Below are 21467 nucleotides of genomic sequence, written 5' to 3'. Positions count from 1 at the left end.
AATGTAATCTTACAAGCACATGGCATTGCATAAACCATACGTTGAGTATATAATTTAACACATTTATCCTTCTAATAATAAAAAGATATCTCCACGGATTTATGGCAATTATTTTATTCACAAATCTGATAACTATTCCTCGACATCACGCTTATTTCTGTGTCAATAATCTCCTACAACAACATCAAGGCCATTTTAATGTCCTTAGATCTGATGCTCTACAAACATAAGCTCGCCTACTCACTATCGTATTATAGTTTAACACATAATTAATATTATAAAAGCTTGACTTGATACAGTTATAACTTTTAATAGTTTGATAATAAAATATAAGTGTCTCGACAACGAGTTTGGATTCTCATTTACTACTATTTACTAGTTGGTTTTCTAATACATGGATTTATATTTACATTATCTCTAAAAATTTAGTTGACAGTCATGTCTACTAGACTAATCACTGCTCCTGCTAACTGTACTTCTTTAAGATCAATAAAAAAAGTTAGAGAATAACTCAATAGACATAGATGCATTTATATAACCAAGGCGATGGATAACACTATAAGAATCACATGATTTTTATTCATGTGTTTTATAATGAAGGTACGGTACAAAGTTCAGTTTGTATTATAGTCATGTGAATCATGTGTTTTCATCAATTTAATTTTTTGCATAATGAATTTTGATGAAGGAGATGTCAAATTAGATGACAAACACGTATAAAAACTCGTATACATTATGAGCCCAAAAGAAACCTTTAAATAAGCTAAAAATTATCATTACATTAACAAATTATATTTTAATTTGAAGTGTAGATCAAAGTACCCTATATTACAATTTGCAGGTTTAGGAACTGGAGGTAAGCAGTTATTCTTTTTACTCACAATAACCCATGTGACCCAACTTCATCTAAAAGTTTACCGTCATTTTAAACTAAAAAGTACTATTTTTGAAAAGTACCGCAAATGTAACAACCAGAAGAAGTGACTCAGGAGTAGACCTTTTTTTTTATAAAACTGTTATTACTCTGGCTGTAGCTTAAGGAAAAACTCTTTTTTATTGGAATTATAACAAGTGCTTCAGTTAGGTAATAATACCCCCACATCTCGCAATAAAAGAAGATGATTGTATTAATTGTATATATTATTGACCTTTATTTATGTTTAATCATAAAATTTATTGTTTGAGTGACTCTAAATAAAAATGAAAAAAAAAAAAAAAAAAAAAAAAAAAAAAGGAATGACAAAAAGAAGATTAAATAGAAAAAAGAAATAAAATAAAGAAAATTAAACCAGGGGGTATAAAAGGGTCATGGGACCTACGGTATGAACGAAGTTCTTTAAACATGAGATGAGTATAAAGACTCACAGTTTCTCAGATAACAAGGGGGTCGCCAGACCCATAGGAAGAACGAAGCTCTATAAAAATAAGTACTGAATTCGTGTAGTTCACTAAAACAAAAACTTGAAAAACGAATAACAAAAAAATAAGAAAATTCAGTTCAGTAGTAAACTTCGTGAGTACTGTATTTATGCATGACGTACTCACGAAGTTCAACCATAATATAAAAGATTTTTATGCAGTTACTCAAAATTTATCATTATTTAACCTTAGTATTCTACATTACATAAACATAAACATTACAAAACTACACTTACGCAACGAAAGTTGTATCTACTTTCCAATCCCTGCATGCATCATTCCTTCTTTTATTAAATTGTAAATTCATAGCTAAGAATATTTAATTACTAAAAAATAATTTTCTAACATTATTAAAACTACATGTTTTAAACAATATCAATAAAAAATAGCATTTAAAAACCTGAATAACAATAATTAAATTGATGATTTTAAAAAACCTTACATCTGATTTTAAATTAATAGTTACACTTATATTTATCTACGTTGTACTCCTTAAAAAAAATTATTTTAGCTTCATCCAAACTTATATCAACAATATTTTGCTAAAGAAATACGAAAAGGTAAACTATGAAAAACCATCTTAAATCTTGAAAAAAAGTTTTACATGATTTCATAAGAATAACTTTACATGCTCCATTGATATTGTAAGCATAGTCCATACCTACAATAGAAACAGTAAGATAAGATATAAGTAATTAAAAAATGGAACTTTGTTATGGTTTGTCCGTCAACCGTGGAAATGAAAGTATTTACTACGAAAATGTCAACGTTGGGGGTCCAATGTTAAAAATTAATGCAAAACTACCTGAATATGTGAATAAAGTTACTTTTATTTTACAATTAAGATTTTAAAAAGTTTTTACAAACGCTTTTGAGCAAAATTTGTACAATAGCGTCTTAATCGATAGTTTATCTCAAACTCATCAATGCCATACAACGTGATCAAAAAAACTACCGACTATTTACAATGTTTCAAAGTAAACTTACAAGTACGTAGCATTTCATAAACAACATATTGCATTTATAATTTAACACATTTGTCCTTGTTAAAAGAAAAGAGATATCCCCACTGATTCATGGCAATTATTTCATTCACAAATCTGGCAAACGTTCGTAGAGGTTACACTTACATTTGCATTAATAATCATCTATTTTAACATTAGGCCCATTTCTATGTCCTTCGATTATTTACATACATAAGTTTATTCTCTTACAATTGTACCATAATTAACAGATCATTGATGTTACAAAAGCTTCTTTTGGTAAAGTTGTGATTTTTTTTTATATTTTGGAACCATAAGGGTATTGCATATTTCACAATTTTTAACAATAAAATGTTATTTCTAAGCTTGTAACAGTATATTTTCGCGCAACTTACATTTAAATTAAATATAACGTGTTATATACAATAGTAGACATTTGAATTCGACAAATTACAAAAAGTAACAAATAGTTTTAATATTTAATTGTTATTGAATTTAAAATATTGTGCTATTTATGTTTATCTGTAAAGTTAACGACTTATAATAAAAACTAAGATCTTTTTAATGGGGTCGAATTTGTTGGCGAATACAATCCCAGTTTCACAGCAACTTCTTTCGGTTTCCTTGGAATGTTTCTTATTGGAAATGGACTAAACCCTAACGATTTTGGACTTGGACTTTTTTCAAAGTCATACTTAACACCTTTGTTTTCTTCTAAGGTTGGTTTTCTATACTTCCAATTATCCGTTGGCATAACGTCAGAATAAGTTATTTTTGTTCTTATCGACGTTGAAGAAGAATTATCGAAACTGGGTGACACGGTATCGTACGAGCTGCTCATTGACTTAGCGTAGTCGTAATGATAATTTGGTGATGAGATGTGAGTATCTCGATGACAACTGGATGTATTATTTACTAAAGTTTCTGACAAGTATGCAGTTACTTGAGTCTCAGGGTCCAATGGTGTGATTTTATAAGGTTGTCTAAACATATCGCAATCATTACTAAAAGACGAATACTTGTCCGCTGGTGAAGTGCCATCATATTTTCTATGGTATGCAATTGTGTCATTATTGCTGCCTCCAAGACTTGAGGCCAAACATACGCCGTTATCTTTGCTGGATGAATATTTGTTCGTGGGAGTATTGACATTTGTATCTGTATAATAAGATGCTCCTTTGTCAAGCTTTGCAATATCCGTTTGAAATGGACTAAGTTTTAAATCAATGTCTTCTGCTGATGATTTTTTAGTTGCACTCACATCGTCATCCAAATCGTATTTTAGACGAAACTCTAATTGTTCTTTAGATAAAATATGTTTCGTCGGTCCATACTCATAGTTTAACGTTGATGGAGCACTTGCTTTTATAGCGGTCATCTCAAAAGTTGTATTTTCAAAACCAGTATCTAAACTTAATGTAGAATCGTAAGATCGAACTGAATAAGGGTTGCCTGGTACTTTCCTAGGTGACATCCGAGATTTGTAATCATAAGAAGACTGAAATGTTGTAGAAGGATAAGAACTATTGTAAGGACTTTTCAAAGGTGATAATGTGTCGTAAGTTGGTTGTTGGTCTACAACCTGTTTAGGATAATCCGATTTTGGCGATCTTATTGTATCAATCAAGTATGGTGAAGTGATATCTCGATGTAGTTCTGTTGCAGCAGAAGGTACAACCTGTGAGTAAGATGTATGATTCAACTTTTCCAATTCTCTGTAAATATCAGCATCATTTTTAGTTGGAAAGTTTTTCGGTTTCATATAATTATTAAGAGTCATGTATGAAATAGGTTCATTCTGATAAATGGTACTATTAATCGTGTTGTTTGATCCTAGGTCACTCTTAGTCTCAAGAGAGTCATTGGACGACTGGTATAAATAAGATTTTCTTGAGTCCATGAATATATCATTAGTGGCATTAAGGCTTGACGAGATTTTTTGATGTTTTATCAGAGAGTCTTCCGAATAATTTACAAGCAGCTTTGATAATTCTTCATTTATTTGTCGATCGATGAAGGCTTCTCTTGCAACAAAGTAATCAGAGGACAAATCGTCTACATCTGGTAAATAAGCTACTTCTTCGTTATCTCCGACTAACGAAAGTTTTGATAGTTCATCATTGATTTTAGCCTCGAATTCTGATGCTGTTGTAGTAGTTGTATTTCGATCGATGTCTTTGAAGTTAATCCTTGCCAATTCTTCGTTAATCTCATGCTCATTTAAACCCATTTTTTCAAGAATAGGACTAAAAATTTTGGATATTTCCTCATTGATAGGGCTAATAGTAATTTCTTTTGATATTTCTTCTAAATCTGGCAACCTTTTTCTGGCTTGACAAGTTAAAATCTTTTGAAGTATTACCGAATTTTCTTGAATAATTTTCAAAGCCCTATCGCTACTTCTGCGCCCATTATCATTTCTTTTACGTGGCTTAACCTTTGTCCAAACTCCCAACTTGGACTCCCTGTCATCGTCAACGTCGTAGTTATGTCCATTAGAGTTTTTATACGTGACTGACTTTAAAATGCTATCGCTATTTTCATCGATATTGATCTTTGGCTCTACAACGTATGTTTTACGCCCTTTCATAGAAATACTGATACCAGGTATTTCAATTCTTTGTCTAGAAAATTCTTTGGCCGAATCGCTGAAAGTGTCTTGCCTACGTGCTTCGAGGCTCTTTAAATCTTCCCAGATGAAACTTGTCTTTCTCGTTAACATATTTGGATTCAACTCTCCATCTTCAGTCGATTTCGATTCCAAGTGTCGCAAATCCTCCAAAACATCACTAGATCGCTTCTTCACGCTATTAGCAAAATCTTCCATTGACGGAGACAGTAGCATTTCTGGGAAACGTTTCTCTAAGCTACTACTGCTGCGTTCATATGATTTACCTGATATTTCTAGGGTTTCCAGTTTACCATCCAATGACCTGCCACGAGTTCGTTCAAAGATGTCGCTATGATACTCATTGCATTGATTGCGTGGAAGAGGTGAAAGTGTGTCAGTTTCCTGAAGCTCATCCTCGTACTTGCTTTTGCGATAAGGTTCAAATGCTAAAATTGATAATGAAAAAAAAAAAAAAAAAAAAAATCAAACAAATTTTAAACTGATACGTTCATTGTATACTATGTATGTATTGTTGAAAGTTCCTAATTGAATAACATGAAATCTATGATTTACCTGAAGTACGTCCGATATCTTTTTCGGGAAGTTTAGTATCCTTAGATTTCACGTTATGATCGATATCATATGAATACAACTGAGTCGGCAAATTTGTAAACGTTTCATCATCTATCGATGTGCTGAAATCATTATCATCGGTAGTTGTTAACTGAGGAACATCGAATGCTTGCGTAGAAATTTTCGACTCAACATCAAAAGCTAGCGTGAGAGGCTTAGTTTCCTGGTAATTCTTTGTACCCTGCTCTTCATTAATTCCCCGAAATTTTCTCGAGTACGCACTGTCTTTGCTCGTTTTACTTTTGTCTTCACTATAGGGCGATGGAGTTTTCTTATTGGGGTTTGATATTGGATAGAATGGTGAAGTAACGGCACCGATTTCTAAAATGAATAAGAACAAAAAAATTACCGAGCCATTAAATAAAACATGGGGTAAAGAAAGGTACAGTACCCGTTGATGGTTTCTGCAAATCGATTCCATTGTTCTTATAGGTGTAACCTGGCGTGAACTTGATTGAATTGGCACTGATGGGTGACTGAAGATCAGAGCTAAAGGATTTTTCTGATTTAGGTTTCGACGGACTGCAGAAAGATTCAGTCGAGCTACAGGCTGGTTCGACTGACTTGGCTTGCATTAATGAATCCGTCAATGGCGTGACAGACTTGTCACCTGGAGTCTCAACTTGCTTCTTCATCGCTACGTCAGATTCGATAGACCGCATCGTCAATGTCTTTGAGTCCGAACTGACGGATGAAGCGACAGACTTATCGGCCAGAAAAATACCCCGTGAATCCGAATGCAAGGGGGTGACGACAACACTCGAGGTTACCGAGTCTGGACCCATGGTCTCCCCAGAATCAAAGGATTTGAAGCTTTCAGGAGTTTTAGGACTCGGCTTCACGTCGAACTGAAATATTAATTCATTGGATATCAATACTTTGATGTTTTTGCGATGCTTGAATTAACTTGACGTGCATGCTAGTAACATTTAAATATTTAAACCAAAAATTCCGATTGATCATTCAAAGTATAGCTCTTTATTGTGCATTATTTAGTTTCCGCGACAATAGAACGCATGATTTATTCAGTTTTCAAGTGCACTGCATACAAATTAAGCTCTCAAGTTTCGTATGTACATTTTAATCCACACGAACCTTGTAGCCAATATACTTAGTTTCGGATCCGAGAATGGAAGCCTCTGGATTGTCTTCAAAAGAATTTCTCTCGAGTAGGTCATTCCTGGCCTCATCCCTCGAGGTGAAAACTTTGGGTGAAATTCTGCCAGGCCTTCTTGCCTCAAAGCACGTTGGAACAATGGGCTGGTGTCCTATCACGTAGGATGACTTTGTAGGATACGTGATATTGGAACTACCATTGGCCTCATTTTCTTCCTTCTTCTCGACTTCTACTGTATTAGGAACTACCGATCCGATGATTTCGCACTTTTGAACCGCACAACCACTATTTAACTCCGTCACTGAGTCGGATTTGTCACTCTTTAATTTACACTCCAAAAAATCGTAGTCCAAAGCTAAAATTGAGTCTGTTACTTTCGGAGCAACGATACTACACGTGTCTTTAGTTCGTGCCTCGAGGGTTTGGTATTCATCACTCTGAATTACGTCATCGGTGTATTCGTACTTTTTTTCCTCGCTGAACATTGGTTCAAAGTTTGATGAGATGTACGACGACCCTTTTTCATCGTAGGAGTTTGGTATCGACAAGCGTTCCTTTGCAATCGTGTAGTCATTGCTTGAGAATTCAAGGATCGACAAGTTGTATTCATCGACGTGTTGGTCATCGTTGAGAGACGTTTTGAGGTCCGCATCATCTGCTGACAGCCTCCTTATCTGGTCCGTGATTTCGGCGATTGACGTTTCTTCCTTGGAGACTTCTGAGTACTCGCTAAAATAAATGAGTTGTCAAATATTAGACGGTTATTTTAATTGGACTTGGGTTACTGAATTCTAAGTTTGCGAACGGCTTGTTTGTACAGCACATGATGATTTTACTGATGAAGATTCGTAACTATTATTTAGCTTAACTATGAAAAATTAGATGCCAATAGTGATACTGATGGACCAAAAATTACAACGTTCAACAGTGTTGCTTTCAAAACGATGACTGAGAAAAACAACAACTCGCTCATAAAAGCAAACGAACACCAAACGAGACTGTTTACGTAATAACAAGCACCAAACCATCTAACACGCAACACAAAATAATTTTCTACTACACAGCGCAATGCCTGTATTGTATCTTTTTTTTATTCAATGGTGTCTTTCCATTTCAAATAATTAACTACGACAATTTCTAAAAATTAATTTTTCGTACATCGACTTGATAAGCTAATACTACTGATTCGACATATTTAAGTGTAAACTACTTTAAAAAAAAAAAATCTCTATTTTTTTTTCCTTACCTCGCACTTAATTTACTTAAGTATTTTTAAAACGTTCAGTGGCGTCATGGCAACACACAAAGCTTTATCGATTATACCTTTTCTTTATTGATTGCAAAAAAATCATTTCCAAGCTAACACGAAAAATCAACATCTAAAGATTCTGTTTAACTGAACGTGTTAAAATAACAATTTTTAGCTCTATCTAAGTATCAAGTATCATGATTAAAGGAATTTTCACTTACAATCGTCAATTATCTTTCAAGTTGATCTTGATCAATTCTAAATCAAAACTGGAAAAATTTATCAAAAATGACATTCTCGAAGTTAATCAAGTTGAAATTTATTGACGCTCTGTCTTGCTTTATTTAGATTTTAATTGTTCTTTAAGGATATATGATTAAAAAAAAGACTTTTAGAGAAAACAATAACTACAGCAAAAGTAAAATTGAGAAGAAAAAAACTTACATGTAAGAAATTAAAAGTCAACAAATAGATTTAACAAAAAAAAAAGTATTATTCCCAAACGAGTATCAAACTTTTACATTTCAGTAAACAATTTACCAATAAAAGTAACAGGGCGAGGATTAAAAAAAATGAAAATGTCAAAGTGTACAAGAAAATAAAGCACCCGAGCGCGTTAACGATCCCAAAAACCGGAGTTCCCCTGAGGACGAAAAAGTAGGGAGAGGATGGGACAGATCCATCTCACCCATGTATGTATCCCTCACCTTTTCATTCCACTCGTCGTCTGCTGCTCGCTCTGTGTCAACGCATCGGGCGAGCCTTCCCTCATATGTTTCTCCTCCTCAGAATTGTTAATCGGACAAGCGTCCGAGGTCGAGGTCATCTCCTCACTGTCCAGATCGCTCATCCGATCGGGCTCGTCGCAAAGCTCCGTGGAAGTGCTGTCGCTGTCGCTGTCAAGCCCGGAGCCACCGCCTCCACCCGAGGCCCTCCTGGCAACTGGCGTCGACATGCTCATCTCGACTGAGGCACTTGCTGGCTTCACCTCCTCCACCACCTCGGACTCCCTTTCAGCTGCTGTTGCCACTGCTGCTGCTTTCCAGAAAACAGATCGATATAATAGAGAAGAGCGTGGGAGTAGGGTGAATGGCCCGCGATCCCACCTCTCTTTCGCACTTACGCTATCATAACCGGGGTACTGTGTACGTATGTGTGTGTTTAAAGCTTTGCTTGGCTTCGTTCGGAGAAAAAAAAAGGAGAAATAGACTGTCTTACTTTTTTCCTTTCTCAAAACCTTAATTTTACTTTTTTTTCATTCCAAATGTCGTGGGTGAGCGCGCGTGCGTTGGCTCGGGAAAAACAGGGTTGGGGGTGGATGTCTGGGAAAGTAGGACAATTTTTGTACACGCGGATCATCTGGACTTGAGAGGAGAAAAGAACCGAGGCAGCAACCCTCGTTTGAGATTAATTTTTCAGCCAGTGTGTGGGTGCGCGAGAGAGAAGTAGGTGACAGGATTTTTTTTCCACGATCGCCGAAGAGTATAGATCTGAGTCTCTTTAGGTCTAATTAGTTTTTGCTTGTGTACGTGGAAGGGAAGCTCTTTTTCATTGCTGTATTTTTTTTTCTATATGTGTATCACAAAAAAAAGGACTGAGCCGATCTAGTTTTTCGAGCGAAAATCCTCCGTGTGAAAACAAGTAGTAATAGCCGAAAATAGTCAGACATGCTATTTTCATGGATTTGGAAAATGTAAAATAAAACAATATCTTTGTACTTAATCGTACGTTTTTGTTACAAAAATATCCTGTAGATTTGCTGTAGTAAAATAATTTGTTCTTGTTACGGAAAATCTAGTTGACACTAAAAAACAACTGCGCGTATACTGCTTTGCTCCAGTACCATTAAACTGTAGCTCAAATAGTGGATATAATACACCGATCTATTGAATTACTTTTTTCACAACTTAATTATTTATGATACTATCTTTTAGTTGATTTTGGTGTCAATTGCAGCGGTCAATAATAAAATAGTACTACAGATGTTCTCAGTGCAACACCGATCACAGTCGGGAACTCGAAAAAATCACCGAATCGATTCAAACTGCATCAACTAATCGTCACCAATAACCCCAAAGAAAAAAAATTATAATTAAAAAATTGCCCATCCTGTTTCTTCCTACCAGACGCACCACTCTGTACAACTGAGCGCCCGACGACACCGCAACAACAATTATTCCGCACTGCGACGTCAACTAGGCCATTAGCGTCGTCATAGTCGCCTCGACAACTCAGACAAATTGATTTTAGTACAGTACACCTATATGCACACGTTGGGGAAAGGGAATATCATCGTAATTGTAATTTTATTGTATTAAACAAAAAAAATAGTAACGGGGTGGCAATAATTTATCATCCTAATTTTCATCTTACGGGAACTTGTACACGCGTACCGTTAATGCGGCATATTCTCGCGCCCGTGCACGTAAAGAACTCACCTGCCGCGCCAATAGTAATACACCCTTGGATCCCAACGCGCATCCAGCGAGCTGGTATAAGTGTGGACGCGCATCAGAGCAACAGCTGGTCTTTGTACCCCGTGCTCAAGGACTTTCTCCCTCGCAGTGCTTCGAGGTGCAAATCGATACCACCCCCCACCCCGTCTCAAGGAGTAAGAAGATACTCGTAGCCTTACCAACCGACGGTATTTGCAGATATGGGCTCTCGGGCAACAAGCACATTCAAGTTGCAAGCTTAACCATGATTCGAAACGTTGAAACACGTAGATTTTACTTAAAAAAAAAGTCTCTCGAATCCATCGAAAAACCGAGATTTTTGGAAAAACTTTATTAACAAAGCTTCAGATCGGAAAAACTCCTACATAGATTCATGAGCACTTTTCCAAAATAAATGGTACGTCAATCGTCGAAAAAACAAAAAAAAAAACACAACTCACATTCAGCCACCTCGCGTTCGTCCTTGCGCTTCTTCATGTCCTTCCAATGAATGGTGACGCCTTGCTGTTGCTGCTGCTGTTGGTCTCTGCGATTCTGAGCTACGGAACTGGCAATAGGCTTGGCTCGCATGGCCAGAGGAGCCGTCGGAGCCGAACGAATCGTCGGCCGATTCTTGCCGCTGACTAAGGCACTCTTGCCCACCAGAAGATGGTTCATTGCCTGGCTGGCCGTTGACGCGCTTGGGCCCATGGATTGCCTCGCGCACGCGGCTAACGAGAAGAAATTGGTCATGCATCCCGTTGTCTCTAATGTTGGAGACTCGGGCTTTTGTTTGTTATTTTCTTACCCGACAGGATAATGTGAGCTTGCCGCTGGCGTTCCCGTAACTTGGCGTACTGTTGTTTCAGCGTGCTTATATCGAGAGCCAGCCTTTCACGGTCGCTAGACGGATTTGCTGCTTGCAGGTTGTTGGATGAATTTCGATCTGAACAAAATGAAACGATTAGCCCAACGGCGGGACGAGGATCCTTTGAAACTAATCTTTTTTTTGTTTCTTATAATAAATAATTCTGTGGTACATCAACCATAACAGTACCTGTCTTTTTAACTCGAGGGGCGGCAAATATAGCTGCAGCCGCGGCGACTGCGAGCCTCTCGTCGTCTTCCGTATCGGAGTCCTCGTCGTCACTTAATCTCCTGGACCACGGTGTTATGTTGTACCGATGCTTTTCCCTCAAACTTGTCACGCCGTGCAAGCGTCCCATGCCCACGATGGTCTGTACAATTATTACATCAGCTTTTTACAAGGTAGTGTTAAGCTTCATGGTAAAAAAGTTGAATTTATTATTTCTCCATTTTAACAAATAATCTTGGACCTTTGTATTGAATAATTATCTTTGACACACTATATTTTGAGAAATTTTTATTACTTCAATAATTTTATTAACTATCGATACCAAGCGGCAATTTTTTCTGCTGAGTTTGATACCGTATTTCATTCATCAAAATATTATTCGAGTTCTTATAACAGTAAGATACCGGCAAATCCTTGTAGTGATTTTTGTCTTATCACATTGAGCTTTTTCTACTGAATTAATAGCTACGTAAAAAATCTTAAATTAAATTCTGATATCATTTATTTTCGATTCGAGTATTTTGTTTGAATTATAACAATCATATATGGATCACGTATCGTCTACAAGCATTTGTCTTACCATAACGAACTGATTCTACTGAGTTTTGTCAACTAATTTTATTTTTAAAACTAACAAATAAAAACAAATTTATGCATTTAGTGTTCATATTTGTAGTTTGGATCAGTCTGACCTCTTTTTCTAAACTCCATAGATGCAGTTAAAATGTTTCAGAATCATCGGTCTTACCATATAAAACTCTATCTACTGGCTGAACACGTATGTACAATAATCTCAATCTCAACATCAATAAATATCAGATGTTTATTAAATTAACAACATTATTGTAGATCATTGTTGAGCCGTAAGACTATCATAAAAGGTCCAACACACAAATAAATACAGGTCTTACCATACCCAACTGTTTCTACTGGACAAGTAGTAGTACCTAGATTTATTTTGTAAAATTTGAACCAATATCTTTTTCTTCGTATTTTATCAACAAGTATTTACACTAAAACTATTACAGATATCATAATTAACGTATGAATTTGGTTTGACCGTATATGGCTTGTTCTACTGATTGCTGATAAAATTTTCAAATTTTGGTGTTTAACAAAAATCCAATTGATTTTTTTTGATGTATTACATGAGTAGGGTAGTTTGTTAGGTTTGAGTCAAAGATATATGTAACGTAACTGTTTATTAATAAACAATAAATAATTTTAAAAACAATAAACAATGAATAATTGTTTTTTTTTTCAAATTTCACATGCTTAAATAAGCTGTTAAACAAAATATTGTTAAGAAAATTCATTGAAGGATCTGCCATGAACTCGTGGCCTCCTGAAGTTTGTAACTATATTAACTAAACTTTTATTTCATACCTTGACGAGATGATTCGTGTCGGTGAACTCGAGCATCTCCCGGGTGAGCACGCCCATTATACTATAAAACTCGTCAGCCGATGTGACGGTCATGACCCGACTGTGAAAAATAAACAGTGGGCAATTTTTTTGTTCTTTTATTTTATTCATTTATAAATTTTAGCCTCTAAATGTATTACTAGTGTATTTCAACATGTCTTTTATTCAAGACATTGCAACCTCTAAGAATATTTGGAAAGTCGAAATTTTTATTCAAAATACTAAAAGAGTTTTCTCGATAAACTTACTCAGAAATACCCTCCCAAATGGCCAGAGCAGTGCGCAAAAGGACATCATCGCCCTCGAGAAATATCAAATCCCAGACTCGCAGTACAGCGTCCTGCGGCAGGCAATGGCAGAAGAGAGTGAGGAACCACTGCATCGTAAAGACGTTCGTTAAAGGCGGCTCGTAACTGTTTCCTGCAAAACACACATGTTGGACCGTACTATACACACTTTTTTTACCAGAGCTTGAACACAAACAAAAACTTGAGCGGAAACCCACCCGTGGTCTTGTCCTTCAAGTCATTCTGTAGGGACTCGAGGTGCTTTGACAGCCTAGGAAGCCGCATGCGCAGGAGATCCCTAAACACCGCCATGTCGATCGACAGGCCTCTCAAGCTGTCCGCGAAGTATCCCTCGGGAAGGACACCCTCGATTAGGTAGATCATGACCTTGACTGCAGCTGACTCGTCCCTGTCGACGACTTGGAGGATCAGAGCCGCGAGGACGTTCAGGCCTTGGCAGTAGCCGACTGACTTGTTCCAGCGAGCGTAGCCCAGAAGCACGCGACGCAGGACCGCTTGGTTGTCACGGCCGGCTGCGCCGCAGAAGAGGCTACACCCCGTGCGGTGGAGGTCCTTTGTACATTTAAGTTGTGAAAAATGTATTCCACGCTTGAGAATTTTTATTTGCAAGGATTTTCGAGGATCAAGGATTTGTATAAACTATCCATCGTACGATGAGCCAGATGAGTTACGAAATTTCACAAAAAAGAACGTCAAACTTAGGCTTCGTTCTTGCGGAAGAAGAGAAATTCTACTTATTTTGATACACAATTTTGAGTTATTGTTTTATCCTATTGCTAATGTCTGATCGATATTCTTTAATGCGCAACGGGTGTCAATTCGATCTGAAAAATTGTGAAGGCATCTCAATTCTTTCAAAATCGAAATGACGAAACATCGTGTCAAGGAGTAATTCACTCCACTAAATATTTCATCCATCGTACGTGTCCAATCGGCCGAGCAAGTCACACGTGGGCATAAAAAAAATGAAACTAGAATCCCTCGCGTATCCCACACGAATGCACGTGTGTGTACAACAAAAGCTCATTCGAACAAAAGCCCTTGAGCTTTGTCGTCCTCTTTCATCTAATAAAACAAAAACTCACTCATCCTCGACGAAACAAAAAAAAAAACACTCGTTCACGTCCACAATATACTCCACTCTACGTACCTACAGAATGAAAAAAAAAAAAACAATACCTTAACTATCTGAATGCCGAGCTCCTCGTCGTCGGGATTGCTCCACTCGTTGAAGCAGAGCTTCTCAGCTTGCTGCCAGTTGACACCCCGCTGATCCAGATGACGCTCCGAGAGTGTCAGCCACAGCTGATGAGTCGTTGAAAAGAGCCATTACATCATGAAAAAAAAAAAAAGTAAATTATAAAACATTTAAACAAAGAACAATTTCGTTTTCCTTTATGTCACGGTTTACTATTCGCTGTAAATTTTTTTTTTTCTTTTTAACACTCAGGAGTGCACTTTTAGCAAAACCAAACTGCTATAAATACATCAGGGTACCCCTGAAAATACAAAAACGATCCATTTACTCTTCGAGGCGCAAGTTTACATAGAATCGCCTCGATCATCCCAAAGTTGCAACAAGGCACATTCAAAAGGAAAAAAAGCCACGGTTTTGGCGTGGCACTTGGAAAACTTTTTCTTCAGCACCACCGACAAAAAGCTCGTGAGTAAAAAAAAAAAGTACATTTTACGACACACGTACCTTTCTGCGAAACTCCTCTGGGATTCCACCCTGCAGTTTGGCGACCATTTTCATAGCGTCCAGCCACTGAATAAATCCGCTCTCTCCCGGCTGCGGAGTCAGGCTGAACCTCATCCTCGTGTCTTCACCTGATAAGACAAACAATCGCCATTAGAATGTCTTCGCGTGCGTCATATCCCTCCCTTGCGCGAAAACATAGATCACCCAGAAAAACACGTAAACATAATTGTTGAGATAAACTTTGGAGTGTCGGCGTCGAGTCCAAATTACAATGCAAGGGACGCGTACCAATTATTCACGCATGACATCCGCAACCCACAGAGAAAACTTTCTCGATGTGGATGTCATACCTGTAAGTGCGTCTCGAGGGAAATTCTACAACCGTACGAGCACGTGTACACGCCAGTACTGGACCTCGAGTCACTCGCACAACACACGTTATGTAGGTACACACGGATTTTAACGACAGTACCTTTATGTATATACAAATGGGGGAGAATTCCAGTGTCACCGCGACATGCGGTTTTTCCGTTGGCACGTGAATTGAATGATCACGCGAGTAGCACGTATGGGTTGGAAGATAAAAACTGTTTATTGATCATACAAAAAATTGGGGGTGACGAATAAATCAATCAACCACTCAGGTTCATTGGTAAAAGTGTATAAGAGGACATATACAAAAAAAAAGAGAGATGGAAACTAGATAATTCTATTTGCCATTGAGCCCTCGATGTGCGCTTTTATGTACATGAAAGTAGAGGTAAAGTGTACGCGTGAGCTATAGGGTATTCGAGGGAAAAAGCTTTTATAAATAAACCCTCGCACTCAGCACATCAAGAAATGTGGAATTTCAACGCACCGCAATGGAAGGGGGTGAGTTAACCATATCGGTATCGATCATCGATTTGCGTGTACCAGTGACTACGTCAATGCAGTGCAGTACACCGTAAAGGCGATGAAATATACGTACGCGCGCAAACTCCTCTCGTATGAACTTTCAAACCACAACAAAGGACACCCTCGACTATTTTTTAATTTCCCTTTCATCAAAAAATTACCACGCCCTTTGCTGCGGTTGTGCGGTGAGACAATTAGTTTCATAGTGACTTCCACGACAAGGCTTTAATCGGAGTATAAAGGGTGACGTGAAACGAAGAAAAAAAAAATATTTCGAGAAATCGATTTCTGTGATGGGGGGGGGGGTGAGACAGAAAAAAAAGGTCAACGTGTGTAACCCACTTAGACAGCCAAGCAACAATCATCGGCTGTGGGAGTGAATTTTATCGCGTGCCATTTTTCTCCCGTTCGACGTGAAAAGCTACCTGTCGCTTGAAGCTCTAACGCGCGTTCGTGACATACATCCACGTGCACATAGGGATACATTTTTAATACCTCCTTTGCGTTTTCATAAGTACGTGTAAATGCCACAATAGTGAACACCTCCATCATTCGAGCGAGGAAAACAAAATAGCTGATGGTTTTTTACTCATTTGTCACTCGATAAAGTCTGTTGGAATTGCATTAAGGATAGCCATAAAGTGAAGAACCATAAATGTCATTTGGAAGGTATACTTGGAAATGTTTATCCTTTCCGCAAAATTGTTTGTATAAAATCTTCTTTAAAACCTGTATTTGGTTTCAACCGCTTGGTTCTAGCTTATTTAGTATGAGCTACGTAAACATCTGCCTTTAGTAAAAAAACAAGATTGAATAAAAACAAAATAAATTTCTTGATTACGCAAAAGCTCTAATGAATATTAGTAGCGATAAAGGTGTATGAAACGGCACCCCAAAGGTATGAAAGAGGGAAGACACGGGGAGGATGTAAAAATCTCGAGTATTTATCTCGTTGAATGAAAAACGCTTGCCATCATATCTCTGGCTTTGTGAGCGGGAAAAAAGCTCGAGCTTGCGAGTTTTTAATTACTTAGAGTCTTCGCTGTGTCTATAGTTGGATCTCGCTGCGGTAAATGATACATACGTGACTTTCTTTCATTGGCCCGATGACGACGGGATTGGTGTTGTATGTACTCTTCTTGCACGAGACTTTTCTGTGGAGATGTACTCGTTTGCAGTGAGCTCTGCGTAAAAACTTCTTTTTTTTTTCGAAGACTTGGAGACACGTTTTTTTTTTGAGTGATGGCAATGAGAAGATTTGAGATTTGATGCTTTTTCTAATAATTAGAAGGATAGTTTTATAAACTACAATAAAAGTTCTAGTTAAGCTGATGTGCACTAGTCATTTGTGTTACGTAAGGATGGCTTGCTGAGGGAACATATATTTTAATCTAACTTTTAAAGGTAAATTGTATTTTTCTTGTGGAAATGAATCGTGAAATATACGTAAACATATACTGAAGTACAAAGTACCATATAGTTGCAAACGCTTTGACTATAGATCCTTCGCCCCTTCCGAAATCACTTGAAAATCTTAACTAATTTCCATCCGAGACCATCAAACAAACGGGAAATTTCACGAAGAAAAAAAGTATTGAAAAAAAAATCAGGTTAAAAGGCGCGAATGTCAGTGTCAACCACTATAACGCGCGAATCCAATTGAGAACTGACCCCTTTTACCCCCCACACGAGAGACCCGCTTTCCTCCCGAGCGCGTTCTACATTCCATCGGAGGAAAAAAAAGGCACGTACCTACTTTACGAGAAAATAAAAAATAAACCAAATAGCGTCTCTGTTTTTCAGTCGAGCCTTTTTTCTCAAAGCGCAGTGGTATCACCTACGCTCGCACACGCACGCTTGCGTATGTACGCGAGACCAAGAACACGTTGACTAGGTGAACCGACTAATGGATTTTCATTCTTCTGGTGGAACTAGACTACGCGACTGCAGTGCTGCACCAACACACGTTTCCCTTTTCTCTTTTGTACTTTCTGCTCTCGTCTGCACTTTATGGTCTTACGCGTATGGTTTCGAGAGCTCGCTGTTTCTTTTGCTACGTTGAGTTGTTATTTTTTCCATGCATACGTATGTGAGTGTGTGTGTCAACATTTTTGATGTCGTGGGCTTTTTTCTTTTGAAAGTTAGGTAAACGCACTAGTTATTTGAATTGATGGGATACCTCTTGTGTTGACAATGTTTTTTTCCCCCCAAAATATTTAAAGCTGTAGGGATTTATGAAAAAATTATATTTCATACCATCACGTATACGAATAAAACGATACTGCCTTAACATTTTTTTAATAAGACTACATGATATTTTGTTACACAACGTATAATACATTTAATAAGCTTATTACAATTTCGCGCAATAATAGGTACACTCGAAGGTCAAAAGTACAAAAGTTAAAGAGAATAATTTTTCGGTTTGTACAGTACAAAGTTTGTAAAAGTAAAAAATCAACGGTTTGCCTTGCGTATAAAGAGCAAACATGGAAGCTTGTACTTTTGAAACGATATTTTTTCTAAATTATTTGTAATGAAAAATTTGTTACTACTGCTTTCAACTCAGTAATAACACTTTTTTCTAGTAAAAATCGTGCATGATATTTTGAAAAAGAAAGAAACATAAAACTAGAAAAACTATTTTTGATTATTGTTTTATAGATGATGATTTGACATTCCAACAAAACTGATAAATGGCATTGCTGGAGAAGAATTTTATTTCGTAATGATCCATAAAACAATTGGATCCCATGGCTGGGTGAAACGACGTAAATCTGTACTTTTGAGCTTGGATTGTTCAACACAACAATCAATAACAACAACAACATGCTGCATAGGACGAAAGCACAGATCAACAACAACACGAATTATTCAAGTCCACGCAACAAAGCACCAATGAAATACTCTGCAAGAAAAGCTAAAAATATAATACGCAGCCACTCAATAAACACAAAAACCAAACGCATGTCCAAAAAAGGGGAGAGACAAGCAAATCATGGGACTAGAAAATCAACACCAAAGTATCATCATGATAGTCGCCGTCACCTTCGTCGTCCTCCTGTTTCGAGGATGCGCTGCCAGCAGCTCCAGCAGCGAGGTTCCTCAGCGAGTTGAAAAAGCCGCTCATTATCCGCTCTTGCGTCCCTCAAGCGTCATACTCCTCCTCCCCCAGTCACGTCATAGCGATCCAACCAGTTGGCTCCGTCTGTGACCCTTTTTTCCTCCTCCACTGACTACTGCTACACCACAAATTAATATGCTCTCTAACCGTTCTCGAACCTCATTTTTGCTACAGTGGTGGTGGATTCAACTGCGATGCGTTTTTCCCTTCGCTACTCGGTGCTCCACTTTTTGGTTCGACTCGGGGAATCTCGCTCCTCTTGATGATCATGCTGTTTGTACATACATATATATTTTTTTTTTTCATTGTTTGGAAGTACTTTTATTTCTTTCAAAGGGTAATTCAAGGTAAAGCTACGGTGTAAGCTGGAAAGTGTGTGCTTATTAAGTTTTGCAGTGGGAAAGTTGCGTGGCTGGCGTTGACGAGCTTTTCACGATGGCTTTTGTTTCTTTCAACATTTTTAGGAAGCAACAGGGGTTTTATTTATGCTTAATTGTACGCACAAGTTCACAAATTGTGTATGCTTGTGGTATTATTTCTGTTGTCATGGGGATACAAGAGCTAACGCTTTTAAAGGTTTTGAACAAAAATGCACGAATAAAATGGGCGTGAAGTCATGGAAAAATCCCTTTGTTGTATATTTTAGTACAACTTATACTTGTAGTTCTCATAAATCAAAAAGTATGAAAAAAAAAATACTTTCCCAAAAATATCAGATTATTAATGTACCTTTAATCTGTTTGGCTTTGATAATTTTTTCTCAGTTTTGTAAGCAATTAACAATTCCCTAAATTGCTCATTAAATATGCACGTTTTTTAGCACTGGCTTTAAATTGGTTGAAAAATTGTATTTAAGTCTGTAATTCGACGTAAAAAAAAATATAAATTGGAAGGTTACACTTAAAAAAGTATATGTATTGTAAAATTTCATAAAAAAATGTAAATAATGCTTTGAAAAGTTCCTTTATAAAAAAGACTTGACAATAAATGAATAAGCTTTTGTTTTCTGAAAATTTTTATAGTTTGTCTGTATTATATAAGAAAACAATATTTTTTTCAATCGTAGGAAAAAATCACGTTGAAGAAAAGCTCTCATAATATTACAAATAAAAATGCTCACTGTCGAAGTACAGCTCTAAAGGAAAACGCATTGAAAAATTTTTATAAGTAAAAAAAATTAAAATTTTTCACTTCTATGAAGCATACATTAAAATTTTTCTTGCAAGTTGCAAAAAATTAATTCCTCTCATTCTTACTTTCATGTAAACAATTATGTGTAGTTTTTTTTACATTTCAGTACAAATTTCTCTAAGCTTAAATTTTTAACTTAACCCTGAAATAAAGAGCTATGCGTATATTTTGCTTTCTAAATTATGTCTTCAGTAAATAATTTTCCTTAAGCTTTTTAAATACTTTAGTAGTATTTTTAGAAGCATATTTATTACAAAACCTTTGTATTCCCAAAAACGAAATTTCAGAACCATAATTTAGCACAATCTGGCATCCAATAAATAAAGCAAAATCGTTGAATCATAAAACTGGCGTTAAATCTAGCGATCCGATTTACAAATGAAAACGCTGTGCTAATGCTTCAAATTGATTACTCAAGTTAGTACACGTCTCTCTCGCGCTACGTGGGTGTAAACGATATAAAAGCAGCATCTAAACTCGAGAGCACCACTGCAACCGTACAAGTGTGCATAGAGGACTAAAAATTAATTTGGAAATTAATTAAACGTAAAACCAGATCATCGCCTAACGAGTGATCGGATTAGGAATCAAGTATCATCACTAATTTCCATTATTATGAAATACAGAAGAGATACATTTTTTTTTTTTTTTTTTTAATAGCCCACTATAGTTGAAAAAACATTTTAAGTAAAATTATGGAATTGAAAAATCCTTCAAGGCCATAATTATGAAATAAAAAACCAAAGTTCAACCATTGAATTACCCATCTGCAATGAGAAAATATTAATTGAATAAACAAAGCCCCAAGAATTTGTGTACGCACGTCCCATCGAGCATAAAGATCACCCAACAATGTTTAAATTTAAAAAAAAACACCTATTAAATTTTCACACTCGATTAAATAACACGCACCGCTGCTCCCTGTCCAGCATACATTCCCAGAAGCTTACACTGTATTTCTTCCTCTTTTGCTTGCTTTTGTTTATCATATCTATCATATTTACCATCCAAAATAACCGACATGAAATGAGAAATAATTTCAACATCGATTATTAGGTAAAATAATAAAATGTTTACCTCCAACACGCAACTCGACCAAGAACATACTAATCAGTATTTTTATTAATGTGCAAATCAACGCGAACCCATGAAAAGTCACGCCAGTCAAAGTAATATCATTATTCGACAGTGAATAAAATTTCTCACTTTCTTATGGCTCCTCGTACACCCGATCTTCACAGCCAGACACGCACACGCTCGTATACATATCCCCTGGA

At 36.7% G+C, this 21467-nt stretch overlaps 1 protein-coding gene across 1 annotated transcript in view; it reads right to left on the bottom strand.

Moving 5' to 3' along the window:
• Positions 1 to 2321: 2321 nt before the first annotated feature.
• Positions 2322 to 21467, bottom strand: part of LOC106646056 (uncharacterized) — a 29575-nt gene continuing 10429 nt past the window's right edge. Inside the window, exons 4-16 of the mRNA XM_089598771.1 lie at positions 14979 to 15106; positions 14456 to 14581; positions 13474 to 13828; positions 13217 to 13388; positions 12930 to 13029; positions 11505 to 11685; positions 11256 to 11393; positions 10909 to 11178; positions 8720 to 9047; positions 6742 to 7492; positions 6038 to 6494; positions 5587 to 5967; positions 2322 to 5459 (exon numbers count right to left, since the gene is read on the bottom strand). Of these exons, the coding sequence (XP_089454897.1) occupies positions 2953 to 5459; positions 5587 to 5967; positions 6038 to 6494; positions 6742 to 7492; positions 8720 to 9047; positions 10909 to 11178; positions 11256 to 11393; positions 11505 to 11685; positions 12930 to 13029; positions 13217 to 13388; positions 13474 to 13828; positions 14456 to 14581; positions 14979 to 15106 (5894 nt within the window). The 3' untranslated portion in view covers positions 2322 to 2952. The remainder of the gene's footprint in view (positions 5460 to 5586; positions 5968 to 6037; positions 6495 to 6741; positions 7493 to 8719; positions 9048 to 10908; positions 11179 to 11255; positions 11394 to 11504; positions 11686 to 12929; positions 13030 to 13216; positions 13389 to 13473; positions 13829 to 14455; positions 14582 to 14978; positions 15107 to 21467) is intronic.

The sequence above is a fragment of the Copidosoma floridanum genome, unplaced genomic scaffold, assembly GCF_036245765.1.
Source record: "Copidosoma floridanum isolate Cflo_tuat_1 unplaced genomic scaffold, Cflo_Japanese_pri ptg000006l, whole genome shotgun sequence".
NCBI classification, from domain to species: domain Eukaryota; kingdom Metazoa; phylum Arthropoda; class Insecta; order Hymenoptera; family Encyrtidae; genus Copidosoma; species Copidosoma floridanum.
The sequence above is the reverse complement of the archived record's forward strand: the minus strand, read 5'-3'. Positions and strand labels throughout refer to the sequence as shown.